We start from the raw sequence: 20879 nt of genomic DNA, 5'->3' as shown, positions 1-20879 counted from the left end.
CATTTCTGGAAAAAAAGTGTACTTCAGGATGGTGGACATTTACCCTACCCTTGTTTTCATTTACCTAAAGTAAATACCTCCTTTTATCCAAATGATTAATTGGAAGAATTTACGGATTACATGAATGAATATAGGCATGTTTCCGGAGTTGCAATGCCCGTTAAGTCGAGGGGTTTTACTCTCTCTGGTCCACTGCCGTGTGTGGAGTTAGCCATTAAATTTTATTTAAGTTTGGCTTCGAAACGGACTTTTGTTTCATTAACCAGAACTAGCGTATCCAAAAAGCAGAGCTAGAGACAGGTGCAATAGAAGGAAAAGAGGTCCTCGTGGATGGACATAAGCAGAATGTGTCCCATAAGTAGGTTGCAGTGTTGGCATCTACACAACAAACATGATGCATCCAATATGAAAAACCTTAAATTTTTCATATGTTAGGGATTATTTGAAACATCTAAAACTGGTTGTATATGAATTGGGATGTCGAAAATTGTGTTAGATATCTTTGGTGTGTTAGTACGAGAATAAGGAGAGGGGAAAATATATGGCAATGCTGGAGTCATTGGTATATCTAGTTATTCATGTGATTATCTCTCCATGGGCTTTATTGTTAGGACACTTAAGACCAATAAAATTAAGGCCACTTTGTATCAATTCCGATAAAGACAATTTTAAACTTCAGGGTTCGTTTCATGCTATTCATAGCGCATATAAAACAATGTATAGGGTGAAGAAAGTGATAATGCCCCCATGTTAAAATTATTTTGTTTTTTTCTCTTACTGGCATGGATTTGACAAGAGTGAAACAAGTAAATAACATGACCTTCATGGAAAACTTTCACGAGCAAAGCAATGATCATGCCAGTCAGTAAAAAGGAATTTCTTCAAAACCGGACTGATGCTCGGATTAAAATCATCTCTCAACCTTTGACCGGAAATCTGGTCTTGGTACAGTTTGACCCTCGGACCAGATCTGAACAGACCAATGGGTCCACCTAATGGAGGACCAACCGACAGATCCCCCATCCAAAATGGTGAACCCTACACACAAATATGGACTTATTTATAAAGGAACAACAGAAATCAGCTGGAGGACAAGCATGAAAATTAGAGGACGTATCACGAATATTAGGTTGACAAACACCATGGGATCATCTCTCAGCCTGGAGCCACCGAGTTATTGTTGCTGCTACTGTGGTTCTCCTGTGGATGGCCAGAGGCATGCTGAATGAACTCCTCGGGTGTATGGTGGGTGCCGTGGCAGGCGCAGACGATTCTCACCTGGCTTGAGCTGTACTTGTAAGTGACCCCAGAAATGGTCCAGCCAGTGGGACCTGTGGTTGAGACCCATGGCAGATCTGGGCGCGTTCCACTACCCCCGAACAGCATGTTAGCCCCTATCCCCGGTTTGATGGACCACCTCTCCAGGCCCATCAACCCTGCTTGCTGCCGCTCTTCCCTCTCTGGCTCATCCCCAGCTTCAACCACTCCAGCTTCAGATTCAACAACAATATCGAAAGCACATTCTTCAGGCAACTGTACTATGAAGTTCATGGAGTAAACAAACAAATGACACTGAAAAAATGACAATAATTTTGATGAAACCAGTTACCTGGAGAACTCCTTGAGCTGTTTTCTGAGTGCGGAGACTGATGGGACCCAAAGATCCAGGAAGAAGGTGTTTCCAATGTTGGGAGTTGGACTGGGGAGTAACCAAAGGCCTGGTTACTGCTCCTGAAAGGCGGAGCCAGCTGCCTCATACTGGATGAAGCTTGGAACACTAATGGCTGAAAAGAGCAGGGGTTTGACCCAAGGGTTGACTTTCCATGGTCAATGGTGACTCCACTAGAGTTGCGGTCAACCTGAGGGCCCATCCAGGAGCTCGATCCTTCTGTCTCTGATTCCGCCCCGTCATCGAGATCACCGGAGGAGTTGTCTTCTTTAGTGAGCGGCACATAGGCTCTGTCCAGCTTCTTCTGGGGACTCGCATGCTCGGCAGATGACTTTCGTTTGTGGAGGCCTGATTTCTCCCCAAAGAGATTGCTGACTTGTTGCTGGGAATGTGTTTCTGGGTTCACCGCTGACAAAGGAATGAAGGGCCGAAGTGAGGGTTCAAGTCTTATTTCTCTGGCCCTGCTTCCTTCGACTGTGATTGGGACAACGGGAGAATCTTTGACTTTTGATCTGCTAGATGAACCCCCACAGGAGAGACCGAGGCTTAGCTCAATGCCGTTTTCGTCTTCCATCTCAGTTAGTCTGTTCCATTGCTCTGCTCATGAGTAAGTGTTCACTCAAGTTAGAAGAAACAGAGAAATAAGACCAAATTAATGAATCTGTAAAAAATTGCAACGCAAAGAAGAAATTGTCACTTGATAGATAAAAATAAAATGTTTTCTTATAGCATACAGCACACAAACTAATCAAGATGTTGAGAAAAAAACCGCTTTCTTCTAGATGAAATTGCTTGTCAGCAATGAATTCCTGCCTTTTGTGAGTCAGCTTCTACACGATTAGTACACTGTCTCCTGATCTTTTATCTCTACAATGATTATTTTGAATACTCACGGAATATGCGACTGATTATGCGGAAAACCGTCATCAATATGGATAAGGAAACAAATAGTTTCTTAAACAGAGTAACGTAATCCATTCAAAGTTTTCAAATTACAAAATTGGGGACATTAAGTGCTGTAGATTCGATAGTGAAACAAAATTACTCAAGGCGTACAGAAATAGGAGAAACAAATTAAAAGAACCTGGGAATAAACACAATCCTTTCGGAAGCAATTTCATAGGAGCATAGTTAAATTTTGAAGAGAGCAAAGGAATAAGTACATACGAATGACTTCAGATGATTGAATCAAAATTTAGCCCCCCACCCATGTATGCCGCATTCATGAAAATCTAACCTAAATTTGCTCTTGAACCCATAACGGATTCGACTATATATTTGAAAGACCACAGTAAAGTCAGATTCGAAAAACAGAAAGCGATATTAATTCCCAAAAATTAAATTGAAAGCCTCACGAAACCCGGGATCAGATGCCGCTTCTCAACGGAAAGATACCGGAGACACTCACGAATAAAGCTATTATCTGTCCTCAGGTAATTCACCATAAAATCAGAATGCAAAAGTCAAGGCCCAAAGTACCAGAAAATTGAGATGAAGCAACCCCGGCTATCTCTCCATCTTCTGTGGTAGAACCCTAAAATTCTGGAACCCAATCTTCTGGATCAACCGTCGATGGGATCGATTATGCCTAGGGTTCTGATTCAGATCAGATGTCGAAGGTTTGGCTGAAGAAACGGAGTCCTTGAATTGAAGGGTCAGCCAGACGAGCACCGCGAAGCCATGAACTATAGGAGAAATGGGCTTTCCTCTCTAGCTGTTAATGGGCTTAGAAAGGCCTCGACAATGGTGCCAGAGTGTTTGCTGATGCTCGGAGTCGTCACTCTAGGACTTGCCCATCTATATGCCGTCCCCGTACCTGCACTGATTCCAGACGTCGGACGCAACGATCTTCGTCCCGTCCCCCATTGTCCACATCCCGGACGATCCTGAACTATACTAATGCAGGGACGCGGACGAGATGGTTTTTGCGTTCCAGGACGAAAAAAATCGTCCCGTCCGCAAGGTTGGAAGAAAACTGGGACAGAAATTCCTCCCAAGTCCTCCGGGCAGAACAGTTATTGTCCGGACAGGACGAAAAAATATTCCCATGCGGAGGTCTTTGACGAAAAAACCGTCACGTCCGCTTCGCTACACTGATTCCGGACTTTGGGAGGACGTCCTGTCCACCCATCGTCCATGTCTCAGACAATCCAGAACTATAATCAGGACAGACGCTGAGTTAGTTTCTAAAGGGGGAAGTGAGATATCAGTTTGGGAACGACAAAATTCATCTGTCACGGTGAAAGATGCATGACAGTCACAGATATGTTTTTTAAGGTTCTGACGGTGACGGATGACAAAACTAAATGTTGGTAGTAGATGTAGTGACAGTCGGGGAGGGTCTTCAATGGTGACATGACAGGATGGCTGGATGTAGGGAACGGCACGTCCAGGACATGACGCCTGGACGTGATGGAATGGATGACGGAACGTGACGGACAGTGACGTGACAAAAGTTTTGTCACATCACTGTCATGTAACGTGTCCCAGCAAATACAAAAAAACCATCATGTTCTGTCACTCGTCCCTCTATTGGGCATTCCGTCACGTCCACATGACTGTGTCAGTGTCACCGTCACCGGTGACGTGGATTTCTTAACACTGTTCTGAATTTCTTGAAGTCGTGCTTGTTCTTTTTTTACGAAGGTTCTCCGTGGAAATTTATATCAGTCTCTGGTGTGGCTTCATTTTACGATAGAGGGATAGCGTGGTAAATTGAAAGATAGACAAATGATGGACAGAATGCATACTATTCGGCATGTCGATCGATATATGTACAGATTGATTTTTAGTTATCAATATAAATATATTTTGATATATAGGGAGATATAGATAGATAAATATAAGGGACTTTTCTGGCGATTGGATGCAATTATGAATGTTAAAAAATACTTTTTTAACTGTATTTAGAAATAACGGAACGGCCGTCATCCGTGACGGCTGTTCCATCATGTCACACGTCTTGAGCATCACATCACCGTCACTCCCCCATTGTCATCCGTCACAGTCACTGTCACGTACCCCTAAAACCGTCACCATCACCGTTACATCATCCGTCATGTTTCCGTCATGGTGATGTATGACGTGACGGATGACGCTTGCCGTTCCCTAGCTGGACAATGGTGGTGACAGATTGTTAATGGTGAACCACATAGGAAGACCTGAACAAAGTAGAATGAGATGGAGAGACATGACAGATGGAGAGAAATTTTTTTACAGACGTATCTCAATCTTTCTCTATCTCTTTATATCTCATCTTGTGTTATGTAGATGGCATTCCATGATGGGACAAGGCTGGGACGTGAGGACCCATGAGACCGAAGCGTGACGGGTTTTCTCAAAACCAAGTGGTGTGTGATTGGACCGGAGATGTGACAAACTATGTATCACAGTTTTGTCAGTCACCATCTTCATCTGTCATGTCAAATCCATGGTGTCTTGTTTGGGATGTGTCATTCACTTTATCATCCTTTACCAATATCTAGACATCTGATGACAATACCAGTTGCTATAGTACTGATATTTGCATCTGGCTTCGTCTGGGGATTTGGGTGTTAATGTCAGATTTCTGGCTTTTCGATGTACAACTTAATATATATTTTAATTAGTGTTTTGTATGAGTAAAAAAAAATAAAAAAGTTTGAGATTAAATACAATCAGTGACTACAATACTTTCATACGAGTACATAATAATATCTCGAAGTTCTTACTATAATACGATATTTGGTCTATTTTTTTAGTATAATGGGAAACATCAAATTGGGACCTAACTATTTTTATGCTTTGTTTATCTTCATTATTTCATTTTCTTAGTAATGAAGCATTTTTACATGGTTAACTTATGCATTGTCCTTTTACAATCTATGCAACACTTCCACGTTCATACACTATGGGGAACCATTTGGTCCGCCCAGAGACAAAAGTCTATTTGTCTAACTCTCAAAGTTTATGTGAATCAATGCCTAATGCAGTCCAAGTGGAGATTCATATGATACATAATTCTAAATCCAATATGGAGCTCACACCAAACATTGTATTCAACTTTTTTCTCTTTAGACAAAACATTTTATCTCTCGATATTCGAATATCATATCCAGATGTTGACATTCATGATCAGATATTGGGTCTAAGTACATATATCATATTCTGATTTCCAGTGTTGTCATCCACCACTGTTCACATCCTTCCAATATCTGTCATGGTGTAAGACATTTGCTAAAATACCAATATATAGGGATTGCAGCCATTGCCCACCACTTGACATGACCGCTGGCCATGCACCGGATTTTATTATCCAAATTGACATGGTATTGTGAATGCAAACACCACATTTTAAAACACCATTGAGGAATGCTCATGATAGACTCATCATCCAACGATAATGGTGGTAATGGTGGTTTGTCATCATCCACTTATGACCCTCTATTATCAGTTTTATTGTCATATTCATTGAAGAAGCTACCTATGTCGTTCGTCAATGACATATGTGGCGTTGGTGGAGATTATCTTCATTGTTGTCATTGTCAAAGTCATAGGGTGATGACATCTGCGCATGATGGATGGGCAATGACTTCAATTCCTATCTGATGTTGAATAAACAAGTCATTCTCAGCATTCACTGGTTCATACAGAAATCGACAATGATGAAATTTTCATCACCACCATTGGCTCTCGTCATGTAACTACAAAACTCAGGGACGAACATCAGAAAATGGAATGGTACAGATGGCAAGTGATGGAACCTTCGTGGTTGCCCATTCATTGAAGATTTTTCTGGTTCTGTCTTCCTTCAAAATGAGTGAAGAGACCAAATTATTATCCACTTATCCTCACTAGCATAGGGTTCAGCATGTTCCATATGAGACATACAAGATGGATGATGAGTGGTGACGGGATAGAGTGTGACATGTAGTTCTTCACGCCTCTTGTCTCATATCCTGTCCCTAATTTTAGAAAAATATGTCACACTCTGTACATTTTACATGATGTCATGTCATGTCATTGCCACTTCATCTGTATGGGGTCACCACCCATCGCATGAGGTAATACTGATAAATAAAATCCTATTGTATTAAGCTTTCAGTTGGGTTTCTATAGATATTTGTATGCTTTAATTTATGTGATTCATGAGTAAATGTGATCAATTTCATGATAAGGGTAAATTTTGGTGTGATGTATGGGGTGGTGTATTTTTTGAAAACAGACATCTCACACCTAGCGGAGCAACCGCGCCTCTTCAAACAGTCCTATGTGAGAAGCAGTTGGGAAGTTTATGAAAAAATGTTATAAGTACAAAAACCTATTGCTAACATGGATTATTATTTTTTCTTCTTTTCTTATTTGTTTCCTTTTTTCAGATGCCCCTAGATGTGCCACGCAACTTGGGGGGACAGTATTTTTCTAACACTGATTAAAAACTACCAATTTGGCCTCTCCAAGATCTTTCCTGCACCTTACTGTCTAGAGAGATCTATTCAGAAAAGGAATTTAAAAAGTTGATAATAGCAACAAAAAATGTATTGGATCGGAGAGTGCCCTTGATAGAAGAAAAGTATCACACAAGTCTGAGACTACTCTGCTAGGAAGATCAGACATTAGAGATGAGAACAGATAGTCAAACTGAAAACTTGTTTTTGTGTACACATATTTATAGGGTTGGATCTCCCCGATTCATCTAAAGGAATTGGAGGGATTCAAATCTCATTCGTATTGAGTTGATGTCAGTACAGGCGCCCCACCATGAGAAGACACAATGATGATGTAGTGTGTGTGGAAGGTGGTGTCACCTTTTTTGGTGATAAATGTTGTTGTCTTGGAAGTTGAGGCCTGCACCGTCACCCTGTCAGTTGAGTGGTCTTTATCAGCCCCATAAAATGAATAGGTTGATGATGGCAATGGGATGAAGAAAGAACAACCATCGCTTTCCATCTACTACATGGAGTTTCCAAAAACATATTTATCTCATCACACTTTCTCCATCTATAGTTCAGGATCGTCCTGGACGTGGACGATGGACGAGACGGGATGAATTTCGTTCCATCCGACGTCCAGAGTAAGTTCAGGGACGAAGTACGGGATGGTTTTACAGTTTTTCGTCCAACGATTAAAAACTATCCCGTCCAACCATACGGGGACGGTTTTTTGTCCCGTCCAATCCTCCCAGGAGGAATTTTTGTCCCAAAATTTGTCCCGGATGAAAAAAACCCATTTTATTTTTTTAATATATTAATATTGATTTTTCTAAGTTTTTAAGGGAAATATGGATGAGAGAGAATACAAATGGACATATGTACAATTAAACTGAGTGGCGTCAGTCTGCACGCGCGAAAAAATACAGGGACCTTGATGCAAATTGTCATAAAAAGGCCACGTGGCGAGATCTCAACCATCGGATGTGAATCCTGCGGTTTTTTGCCCACATCCGTCCGTCCATCGTCTGAGATCTCCACATAGATGGTTTTTTTCTCCCACGTGACGAAAACCATCCCGTCCGGTGGTTTCCGGGATGAATTTTTGTCCGCAAATTTGTCCATATCCTCGGACGGGATGAGTTTTTCGTCCGGGGATGAAAAAATTGTCCCGTCTGCATCCCTGAACTATATCTCCATCACATTAAAGAATCCTTCTAAGAGCTTGCCATCTTTGTCAAGCACATCTCTTGAGTCCTAGGGTGTCAGTTACCGTTGCTAACCATCATCTTTTTTAATTTTTTCCCATATAATCTTATTCTGTATTTATTCTTCAGCATTTCATTGTCTCTTATATTTTTGTAATTTCTTTGTTTTTCCTTCCTATCTTGTTCTTCATTTCTTCCTCCTTTTTTTACTTCTTTAATATATCATCTTCTTCTTTTCATCCTCTTTTTTTCCTCGTGTTCCACATTTTCTCCCTTTTATTTTCTTCTTCTCTTCCTCCTTTTGTCCCTCCTTTCATCCTATTTCAGTCTACTCTTCCTGGTTTTCTTCCTCTTTTACACTTTTTCTATCATTCTTATTTTCTATATCTCTAATCTTATGGCTTTTCCTTCCATTTTTTATTCTTTTCCTCCATATCTTCCTATTTATTCTTCTTATTCTCTTCCCTTTATTCCATATTTTCCTCTTCTTTTATTGTTTGGCTTTTTATTGCATATCGTCCTATTTTCTTCTTCGTAACTTCATTAATTTCTTCTTCTTTTTCTCTTCCCCCTTTTTCTACATTTTTTATGCTTCTTCTCTTATTCTTATTATCTATACTTCTTATCCTGAGTGCAAAATTTGTAAATCTTTTTTCATGAGTGATAAATCTTTTTCTTTCATTTTGTTCTATTTCAAACCGGAACCCAACGGGACGAGTAGAGAACGGCACCCGATGACGTCACGTAACGGGACGGGCGCAGAACGGAAGGCACAAAAGCTTCATTCCGTTCCCGTTCTGAAGTCAGAGCAATGTCCAGTTGGGGCCACTCCACAGGGACCAGATGTAATTATGATATTTTCCAAGGTTATTTTATAATTTTCCCCAAAGCTAGGGCTCCTTATATATATACTTCCCTATGAAGAAATCGAAGTATTGTTTCTTCGGTGTTCTCCACCTTTTTATTTTCTTGTAGATGGCGATGAAGATTTTTGAGGTTCGCTCGTCGGAATAGCGTGTTCAATGTTCATGCCTTGCCGAGAAATTCTCAATTCCGAGCTATTCTACCTTGCCTTTTGGCTTCCTCTCCGTTTTCTCGATTTTTGTGCGAAATATTATCACAGGAATGTTCTTCCGCCCGACTTTTTTATAAATCTTCGATGATGAAAACCTGGAATGAGTACTCTTCGATGGCGTTTTTACTACGCCGGTGAGATTTCAATTCCTGTGCGGTTAGCTGAGCTGATGGTGTTCACCGGTTTTAGTTTTTCTTTCATCGGTATCGCTGCATATGTGATGTCGTGATCTTTGAATCTTTGGTTTGGTTTCTTCAATCGCGATTTTTAATCGTCTTGAAGAGTGTTTTGTTCGCAGAGTCATCTTATAGTCTCATCGATTGGGCGTAATCGAGGTGAGAAGGCAAGGGTGGATTGCTACCTCTGATCTTCTGATACTAATATCTAACCAGAATTATTAATTTAGCGATGACTGGTTGGAAAGAAGCTCGGTCGCTATTTTCGCTGTAATCTAGATTCTGTAATTCAAGAATTAGGTGTTAATATTCAAAATTGAGATGAATTTGAGACTAAATCTTGCCGATGTCCACTTTGTCTCACATAGTGTGAATATATCAACAAGCAAAAACTGCATTGGTCAAATGGGTATCTTGTTGATTTGGGTTGACACTTTCACTAAAGAACACATGAGCGAGATCGTGTCAAATACACTTGTCGAATATAACCCTACGTCGAATACTATTTTGGGCTGTACTAGAACTATTTTCATTTAATGTTGTACTACGAGGAAAATTAGTTTACTAGTAAGAAAATAAGATAAAATCACGAGCAAATTGAGGAAGGCGAATCCCCAGTTCATTTTAAAACTAAAATAATTCACTCTGACCCTTAGAATGTTCCAAAATTTTACCCAATTATGATTATCCAAACCTTCGTAGCATCCTTTTAACATGGTGGTTATATTAATAATTAACTAATAGGTAGTATTATTATTAGTTTAAATTTGATTTATTTCCTTTTTTTTAATTTCTGAACAGTCGATTTATATTAGATTATTCACTCTAGGAAATAATTACAAATGAAATGTGAACCACAATATTTCAAATTAGTGCACCTTTTTATGAGGAAAGTGGAGGGCGTGGGGGATTTATCTATGTCATTAGTTTAATATGCTCACACTGTGCTGACACTTGTAGGAAATAAACTAACATCAATGAAATTTGTTTAGTAACCTGTGAGATTTGTGGTTAGAAACCTAACTGCAATCTAAATATTCTCCCCTTAGTCATGCTATCAGTTTACCATTATACGGCCCCTGACTATAGCGACCATGAATTAAAGACGGAAGTGTCAATGTGTACCTCATAACACTGATCAGTTCAAATTTTTGTTGTTTTAATTACATCATTTTTGTAATTTGAGTGTCATGTAATACATTTATATTCCCAAGAACAGTGTGTAAGCAATGGTCATTCCTCAGGGAGCCTAAGTGATAAGATTAAATGATTTCTAGCTGATGAGAGAATAATATTTATGATTGTGGGAATGTGAATTCAGATAAAAGATAGAGAAATTGTCGAAAGATGAGAGGATGAAAGGGAATATGGAGATAGAAGTATGATATAACTACGTAAGTGGTGTTTGAAGGTTTTTTGACGCGAGTTTGGTGATAGAAATGAGAGTCCAAGAGAAACGATGGGAGAAGAGATATGAGAGTGATCGTTGGATGTTTTCGTAATGAGATGATTGAATCAAACTAAAATAGAAGCAAACAACATCTAATGTGAGAATGGGAGAGACAACAATCCTGAGAAGGATCTGAATCTTCACACAAACCCCATCATCACATGCATGTCCTAGGCCAGGTAATGCTAGACTCCCTACTGCTGCGTTCCTTGCTGGAATCTTCCTTCCATGACACTCCCAAGCATCAAACAATGGTGGGAATGCGCCTTGTACCTCTCCTTTTCCTTCTGGTATCCTTCTGCTAAGAGAGGAGCAAAAGCCTTTTGCTACTTAGGGTTAGAGTCATTTTGAAAATGCATAAAATATTTTAAGCTCAAAATGAAGATAATACTGTATCAAATTAAATAGAATGTTATAGGGAAGCTGCCATTAAAATTTCATCCCAATCAGATCTGCAGATCAAAAGTTATTAACATTTCAAGTTGGAGTATTTTAGGTTATTTGATCAAATGTTCCATTAGATGTGACTTGGATAATAGCATGTACCGTGGATATTTTGTGGTGTACTCTATTATTCATTGGATAATGCCATGTACCTTAGATGCTTTGCGGAGCACTCAATTATCCATTGGATAATGCCATGTACCTTCAAAACTTTGCAGAGCACTCTATTATACATTGGATAATTCCACATACCATCGGTTCATTTAATTTTTGGTAGAAAAAATATGGAAAATTTTATAAAAACCCCTGAAAACTCAAATCCTCAGAACTCTCTCATTTCAAGTCCATTTTACTCCAAATTTTCTCCACAAGAAATCAGTCCTCTATATTTCTAAACCTCAGATATGTAAAATCATGAAGGCAAATAGCATTTTTAATCAGATTGAACCCAATATACGCACGAAGTAGACTTGGATCTCAGCTCAATTCCCTATTGATAGGGAATCAACTAGTTTGACTTTCGAGATGCATGGATCATTCTAAATAGCGATCGATGATCCTTTAAACACTTGCAAACCTGATTTGGGTCTGCGACAAAAAAGATTGCATGTCTGGTCCTCTTTGTCATCATCATTGCTGCCAGACTTTGATCGATTTCTTATTCTTTTGCATCCAAATACTCATCCAAAATACGGGAGATAAACCAATTGACTTCAGAGAAGTCAATCGGGGTTAGTATTCCTAAATAAATACACAAAATGCATAAAATGACACTTGATGTGAGTAAAATGCGTAATTTATGTATATGCGGTATTTCATTGTAAAGATAAGCATAATCTCACAATTCCATGATGAGTTGTCATTTAAAATACCACTTTAATACTTGTATGTAATGATAAATTTATGCTTCTCAACCACTTGCAAAAGTTAGGAAGCAAAATGACTGCCCCACTCATCACGATCCTTTTAGAAACTCAAATGCCTCTAGTCAATTCTTCACACAATGCAACTTTGCATCTTTCATCAACATATCTTTCAGCGTCCCAACATTTTTGGAGTACCATATATTTTCTAAGTGTCCAGTACGCTCAATTTTCTGTTTATACAAGTAGGCACGTGCTTGAATAAAACTTAATATATGGTGATAGATCTGAGGGTTGTCTATGTGGGGTTATGTATACCCTTATTTCCTCATGTAGTTCCTTGGATGAATATTTTATCAAGTCTACAAATTTTTGAAGAATGTTGTTGATATATCTTTTGATTCTTTGGGAAATGAAATTGCGTTTCGACTCAGTTCTGAACTCAATAATTCTTCAATAAAGGCTATAAATTTATTGTTGGTAAAATTTGATCATCCATCAGTAATGATATCGCCAGACAAAAAAAAATCTTCACAAATATTACTCTGCTTTCCTCACCTTTGAGCCTCCCCCCAAGAAGCGACTGGCTGAAGGAGAAAGGCACTCGTGAGGTCACAAGATCTTCAAGCGAACTTTGACTGAGTTTCCCTTGAAATATTGACTCTTAGTTGATTGATACAAAGGAAAACTGCCAGGGTTGGGAAAACTTTAAAACCCTTAATTATAATAAACTGATAATGAAGATCACTAGATAGATCCTTACCACACCACAAACATACACACAATAATCATATTATATACCAATCTTCGCAATAGTTTTATTCACAAACTCTACACTTAGAACTCTCTCCCTCACCTGTCAGATACTATTTTAATAATGATTACATTTCTGACAGACCATTACTCACTTATCCAAATAGTATCCCTTTGAATTCCTTCTACTGGCCATATCTTTCCATCTCTTACAGAATCTTAAATTTCATATTCAAAGAATGTCATCCCCATTATTTGACTTCTTACTCTATGGTTAGCTTTAAGTATTAAGATTATTTTTTAAAATATTATTTCATAGGTATATAGTAGCCGAATGGCCAATAAAACTCTAAATTAGACTTATTTATATCTGAGCACTATTCATTCCCTTCTAAACCATTAAAGCAAAAATCTCAACTTTGTTTTAGATTATTTTTGTTGAACTTTTTTAATAACTATACTAGGTTTTCTAGGCATGAATCAAATGATGATATGAACACAAGTATCATTTAAAATTATCATACTTGATAATTTCTAAACTGTCATCCACTGATTGACATAAGATACAATTCATGCATCTTTTGATGGTATTTTTAAAAAATTCAAAATACATTATTATAAAGAATAAAACTGTTATTCATGTTTATCTAGATCATCAAGGTGGCTATTAATTTAATTATACGTTGATCAAACATCAATTAGATGAAAATAGCTTTTTTCCAAAAGTAATTTTAAAGATCTGATCTATAGAAGTTGATGTCCTGATGCGGAACGAGAGGACGCGATCGATCGTCCATTCCAGCGTCAATCAATCGAATGTAATGCAAGTGGATGAGGATGCATGTGCGAGTGCAAAAAAGTCAACAAGAAGTATAAACCCGTCGTCGAAAGACATTGGCGACCAATAAATCACTACAAGAGGCTCCTGGGTATGCCACTAGGATCCCAATGAACCCGATGTCGGGCTGAAGACCGACGGCGTGAGCAAGACTTCTACAGCTAGTGCGCACGTCCTCAATGGGTCCAACCAAGTACATACCAATAGAAATCCTATTCTTCGAAACATGGATCCTATCTACTTCTAACCTAACCCCGGCGGTGGAGATACGCTTTGGAGGTACTGAAAGAAATAATGGAATGTGTAATCAGGGAGAAACGTGAGCGTACCAGACTGTGTGTGACATGGTCATCTACAGCAATGACAACGAGGGACAGCGTGCGACCTGCCGATGACGTGGATGGTGATGGAGCAGGCGGCGATGATGCATGAGGTGCATAGGCATACGCGTGCCATGGTGAAGACTGCACAACTGGAGTGTGCGGCATTCTAACGACCGCAGCGATTGCGGCACGGAGGTGCACAGGTGGTGGCAACACAACATGTTGGGCGTGGCAACTACCTGAGACGGCACACGCACGCGACGATGAGGTGACACAGAGACGGTGTGTTGGGAGTGGTGAGGCAGCGAGGAGCTAGTGCGACAGTGCAGAGGAAGCACGATGACATGGAGGCAGCATGAGAGGGTGGCGCATAGGGCGGGTGCAGAGGCAATTGCAGGCGCGGCGAGCATTGCGGTGGACTTCGCAGCGGAAGGTGCAGTAGCGGTCGGGCGGGCTGTGGTTGTGGCAGGCGGCCGGATGAGCTGCGGCTACAGCGGATGGCCTGGATACAGCTGTAGGGGCGACCGGGCGGCAGGGCAAGCTGTGATTGCGGCGGGTGGCGGCAGCAGCAGAAGATGGCGGTGACAGCAGAGATGGTGGACGACAGCAGAGGCAACAGTGGCAGTGGATGGCAATGGTAGACGGTAGTGGTGATAATGGTAACGACAGTGGTGGCGGCGGCGTCGATGACCAAGTTAGGTTTTTTTTTCAAACTCAAAGTCGGAGAGCATTTTTTCTTCTTTTCTTCTCTTTTTTTCTGAATGAGGGGTACCCCCACCTCCCCTTACATAGGGGTAACAATGGGCCTTTCCCCCTTAGAAAAGAGAACATGCCCAAGATGAAGAATCCTAAGGCCCCCCCTAGCAGGGAAAGGCCCACACATGGAACCAAATACTCAAGCATGAATACATGAATACATGAATACATGGACCCAAATATGTAGGCCCGTCACACAAAGACAAAAAGGGACATAAAAGCACGATGAAGATAGCGCCAACCTTTGGGGGCCCATTGACTAGGCCGCATATGTAAAGTCTGGGTCTCTCCTTCAGCCCACGCTCCATACTGTAGCTGAGACCGGTCTTCGGTGCTAGATGTCCCCATCATGTTCTTTATTTAAACTAGATTTAGAATCTTATAACCTATACATATCTTTAGATAGATCTAAATTCTATTTCTTACTTATTATTACCTATTGTTCTTATAAATGGTTAGACCAAAAGTTTTAGGCAAGACTCAAATTGAAGTAACCCAATAGTTACTGAACATACAATAGATCACATATGCTTCGATAAATTTCATAATCTATTTCTTTAATGCTTATAACATATGAAAATAAAATTTTATTTTATTTTCCTATTATAGATAGTGACAAAACATGTTAAGAGCCTGTCTTCTAGATATTTTGTGTATCGTAAAACAATCCTAGGATCATGCTATTTTTTATAATTTATATATGATATAAGAGGAAAGTTTTATTTAGAACCAAAGCGGCCACACTTCAGTAAATAGAGTAGGGCTTAAATCAAATTGTTAGTTGATTATGGAGGTTTAGATGATTCAACTTCCTGATCTACGTTATAGATTTAAATAAAATTTTATTCTCACTCCTCATTCTCTGCTCAAGCGCAACACACAAAAATTCTTCATAGTTATCATTAGGATATATCATTTTATTTTAAAACTTGACTTTTATTTTTCTCATACCCTGACTTCAATTCCACTATCCCTTTCTATGAATCAGTGATAGTTTTTTCAATTCATGCAGTCTTGCCAAACATTTTTGCTGTATGAATTATAGTTGTGGTTATCTTCATATTTCTCATAATAAGGTCATCTGAAACATAAAAATCCCTCCCTTGAAAAACAGATTCTCCACCTTGACACATTTGGTTCTAGTAGATGCTTCATACAATTGTAACAAAAAGCAAACCTATAATGTATGGTGTTAGACATAATGTTAACAATTATGCCTGAATATAATTAAGATAAAAAATAGAATGTCTTTACCTGAATATTTACTCATCTTAATAATCATATTTATATTAGTATAGCAAATTTCTCATATAATTCTACTGTTTGCTTTTTTCTACAAGGAATGCACGATTCTTTCACATACTCAATAAATGATGAGATTTTTTGATGGTTTAGTCTACAATCATAGATTTGTCTTTGAAGGATGCACCATCTTACTATTTTGAATGGGAGATTTCTATGTTTAAAATTTTAGAGAACTAAGGGGTTGTTGGCCTTTTAGTTATGGTTATTTAACCTTTTTTCTCCATGATGATGACTCTATATTTCATCATCATAAATTTTGGATTCTAGGATGACTCATGCAGTGGAAGACTGAGAACATAATCTTAATGGACCTTTCAGAACAGATGATAAAATCACCTTGGAATGATCCGACCTGCCATTTCTCAGTTCCTTGAGGGAGGCATGTTGAGGTGTTTATGTATCCATCATGTAAACATATTAATGTGATTGACGATGCATTGAATTTACTCCATCCTAGCAATTCCCATCATGACTCCACCATTGTTGTGATGCTGTTCCAGTCACATCGAGGGTGGAGAGGAGTCAAGGGAAAAAAGGAGATGGGTGGCCATTTGAAATTTTTTTCCATGGCAGAATTCTTTTAAAGGCATTCATGTATTTAAAATTAACCAGAATATTTTATCGGAAACTCCTAAATTTTAAGTATATCTTCTGACGTCAAAATACCATTTGAATATGACCCTGTAAGTTCTTGTATGAGTCTTTTTAATGACTCTAATGACGCAATAACCCTCACTGGCCTTAAAAAGTTAATTGTATAGACCAATATATATTAAGCAATGAATGATCCATTTGAGATAATTGATAGGTCGGGTCGCCAGCTCGAGGGGTGACAAGCTACACCATGTGCTCTAGAAGATACATTGTAGTGCACTTACTCATGAAACCTTTTATATCAATGGTTAATATATAAATATAGTCCCTCGTGCATTTAACGCTCAAAGGATATCTTATGATATCATAAATTATCAAACCCTAATTGGTCATTGAAGTTAGTGCTGATGTGCTCGAAAAACATCAAAGAACTCTTCTCTCATATTCCATTATTTTGGCCAAGGATATTGCTGCATATGTAACTTGAGCTCTCTCAGCTTTTACCAATAGCAAAAAATTCTTATCTTGATTGCTCAACATGAGCTTGTTGACGAACCCAAGCTAAGACTATTTGTAAGTCTAAGATTATAAAATCATGCATCATATTTTAAATATAATCATTCATCAATACTATACCGTTCAACTATCTATAGGGATCAATTGAGAGAATTCTTTATGCTAAAGACCACCCACTATCTCTCTTTTTGTTTCTCCGCACTAATGGCTGTGGGATCGGCCATACTCATCATATAAGTGGGATTAGACTATGTTATTCTATATGGATACTTTGATGTCGCTCTCAAGTATCCTTTGAAAAGTGTATTTAGAGCACATTCTTAAAGGTTCATATGAAGATCTCATCATAATTCACACATGCGTGAGGACATTGTATGGCCAGCAACCGTACATGAGGGTGGATTTATTGTTCATGTATTTATTAGCAATCTGCTGCTAGTCGGTATAGATAACACATCATATTCATGAAATTACCATCCACAATTTCTTGGAATTCTCCATCAATATGGCGTTTAGTAAAACAAATAGAGAAAGGAAAATTTGTAACCTACAAATTTTACATTTAATCATTGAAAATTTCTTCTATATGTAAAAAATTGATTAGTTTTCTTCAACTTCCTAATTTATCTGTTTATTCATTCCATATCAATTTGAGTTTTAAACTCCTAAAATTTTGAAATTCTTTCTCATGGCCACATGCTTATATCATTTAGGATAAGTCCCACATAGTAAATATAAATATTTGTTAACTCTTTCCATTAGGTCAACCAATTCATCTTGTTTATACACAACTTTTCCTCCAAAGTATGCATCTGTTTTTATAACTAGAATAACAATCCAACTCTGAATCTAATTTTTTATCATTTTTAAATTAACGTACGCATAAAAAAATCATTTCATAGTTGATTACTTAAAATTAAACTAAAACTCATTAAATAAGTCATATCCTTTGCCACATGTTTTCTGGATCTTTAACAGGTATATGTGTTCCCGAAAAACTATGAACTTACATGAGACATTCTTTCAGACTTCCTCAAAATTTTAAAGTCTCAAACTGTAAGAATTGAACCACGAAGTAAAAATATTTTTGTACGGTATAAATATATATTTTCAAGAATATACTTAATTTTTTAGTCTGATATAGTTTTGGTCAACTCTGAACAAGTTCAATGACATTAAGCAGATAAAAAATAGATTTTAGGAAGCGGATTGAAAATTTCCTTATCAATATTAACATTAAGTCTTTCTATCAAATCATAATGAATCTTATTATTACTTTTTATTACTTATTAGATCATATCATTTCCTCGTTTTCACTTCTCCATGTACAGATATTCGGGTTGAGCTTCATTTTCCTAATTCTAAGACTTGCCATTTATACCACCAAGTACTGAAATTTATCCTCAAAATTAGTATGAATTACGATATAGTCTTGACCAAATAATTAATTTCCTTCCATAAAATGTATTGAAAAAAGAGAAAGATACAATCAAAACATGGTGTTCCAAGCTGATAAGGATTGACTCTTGTGGGAGCAACTAAAGGTCAACTAAGGGTGGATAAAACAGACCGCAAATCAACATGGTCAATTCAAACATTTAAATATGGAGAAGACAATGATGGTGCAGTCCCTTTCCTCGATCGAGGGCTGAACAAGTGTCTAAGAACCATTGCAGTGAAAGCAAAACCTCCAAATCCAAAATCTCGAATAGTTGACCACGAGAACATGCGAACCTATTCCGTTCACCTATTCTACTAATTCTGATGGCAGAGAAAAACACATGGGAAATACTGGATGAAATAATGTGGATTATCAGATGGGGAAGAGGGGAAATTTGGCATTGGCGTGGCGAGATAGGATGATGTGGAGAATCGGAGAAGCGTTCGGTGGCAGAAGTGGATGACTTGCACTTTGACAGGGTGGGGTGCGGATCAAAGTGTGTGGTCAGATTTTTGGGGATCAACAGGGAAGCTGCCCCCTTGTAGGGTTCAAGGAAGGACCCTGAAATCTAAATGGTAAACAAGGCATAGGAGCATAGCATGATGAGCCATGGTGTAGAGGGTGAGAAGAAAGGTGATAGTGGCACGAGGTAACATCAACATGAGGGGACAATGGATGATGACTAAGTGGACAATGGTGAACTAGGCAATGGCAATGTGGGCATGGTGATGAACCTAACCCCAATTCATTATTGAATTTATTGGTTGATGAGCCTAACCCCATGTGATTCTCCATACTATCTTCTTAATTTTTTATCCAGATTCACGATTTCAGTAAATAAACTATCTTAATCTAGATGAAATGGGATTAATTCAACATATGTATACCACGTAGTTTCTTTTAAAAAGATTTATGGTTTGAGAACATAAGTGATATTCTATATAAACTCATATTCCCACTCTTTCTAGGAGATCCTTGTTTTCTGTCTCATAATTTTTGCGGTCTAGTGCAACAGATTTATTGGATTTTTGTACGTAGAGATTTCTCATATTGGGATAAAAGTGAGTCAGATTGGTTGATCTGGAGGAAATATAAGAAGATTATTACATAGTTTTTTCAATTTCCTTGAGGTCAATGAACGTGAGAGATCTTTATGTTACCTATTTTGATTTATGGGTAAAAAGGTTTTTAAATAACTAAATAATAATTTATATTGGGTACTAAATTTGTCATATAACACAAACTGGATTAGTTGGTATTGTGACCTACTTATGTATAACATCATGTCCTTGTGAAAAGCAATAGACTTCTAATATGTATCTTCTCACTCTTATATTACCCCTAATTGTTCCTAAGTACCTGTTAACTGTCCTTGTTCACTTAGACTAGGAATTGGGTTAACCACTACCAGATGAGGTTGGACTGGATAAACTTATGAAGACAGCCTCAGAAATGTAGGATCTAAAATCTTCTTACCACTTGTCCAAAGTGAGCCTCAAAGGAGGCATACAGATGATCATATACACATTATGCTCAATAAAGGTTTGACTGGAAGTAACGTAAAACCTCATGTTATCTAAGTGGAAGCACCAATTATGCTTATAAGTGGGACATTATGCTACAAGTACACACTTCACTGCCCTTTGGGTCAAGCTCCCTTGATTCGACATCCACAAAGATAAGAAATCCAAATATTTGACGTCAATTCAGTAGTTAGCCAAATTATGTAGGTCTCAATATTATATGAATAATGGGGCATATGATGTGCAACTTTCATCATATACCTTCCTATAATGTATTTGATATTTTTTATTCAAAGTGAAGGGATCTGGCCATCCCCAATATGTACTCCATCCTCCTGAGATGTGTTAATACACTGATAATCATGAGTTAGTAGTTGCATCCACGATTAGATTCCCATATTTTGTATCAATTCCTAGTTAAAACATAGAAATATCCTCATCTCATGATTAAATATGGATGTAAGATAATTTTGGAGCTTAACTATCATGAATCTCTTTAGTCAGTTTTCGGTTAAGTAATATGACCAAGTCTATTTA

General features: G+C 38.2%; 1 protein-coding gene across 1 annotated transcript; it reads right to left on the bottom strand.

Annotated features, from left to right (window-relative positions):
* Positions 1-876: 876 nt before the first annotated feature.
* NINJA (Putative interactor of JAZ) lies at positions 877-3367 on the bottom strand. Its single transcript, XM_078587712.1, has 3 exons — positions 3149-3367; positions 1610-2266; positions 877-1490 (listed from the first exon to the last, which is right to left on the bottom strand). Exons 2-3 carry the CDS (start codon positions 2241-2243, stop codon positions 1156-1158), a joined length of 969 nt encoding a protein of 322 aa, XP_078443838.1. The 5' UTR covers positions 2244-2266; positions 3149-3367; the 3' UTR covers positions 877-1155.
* Between the last annotated feature and the right edge of the window lie 17512 nt (positions 3368-20879).

The sequence above is a fragment of the Wolffia australiana genome, chromosome 15 (genome assembly GCF_029677425.1).
Source record: "Wolffia australiana isolate 7733 chromosome 15, ASM2967742v1".
In the NCBI taxonomy this organism is placed as follows: Eukaryota; Viridiplantae; Streptophyta; class Magnoliopsida; order Alismatales; family Araceae; genus Wolffia; species Wolffia australiana.
This window is presented reverse-complemented; position numbering and strand designations above follow the sequence as displayed.

Excerpts from the sequence above, each read along its gene's own strand:
- NINJA (XM_078587712.1), bottom strand. The coding sequence starts at position 2,243 with ATGGAAGACGAAAACGGCATTGAGCTAAGCCTCGGTCTCTCCTGTGGG. Across the intron at positions 1,491-1,609 it reads CAGCTCAAGGAGTTCTCCAG|CTGGAGTGGTTGAAGCTGGG; the intron begins GTAACTGGTTTC and ends TTGAATCTGAAG.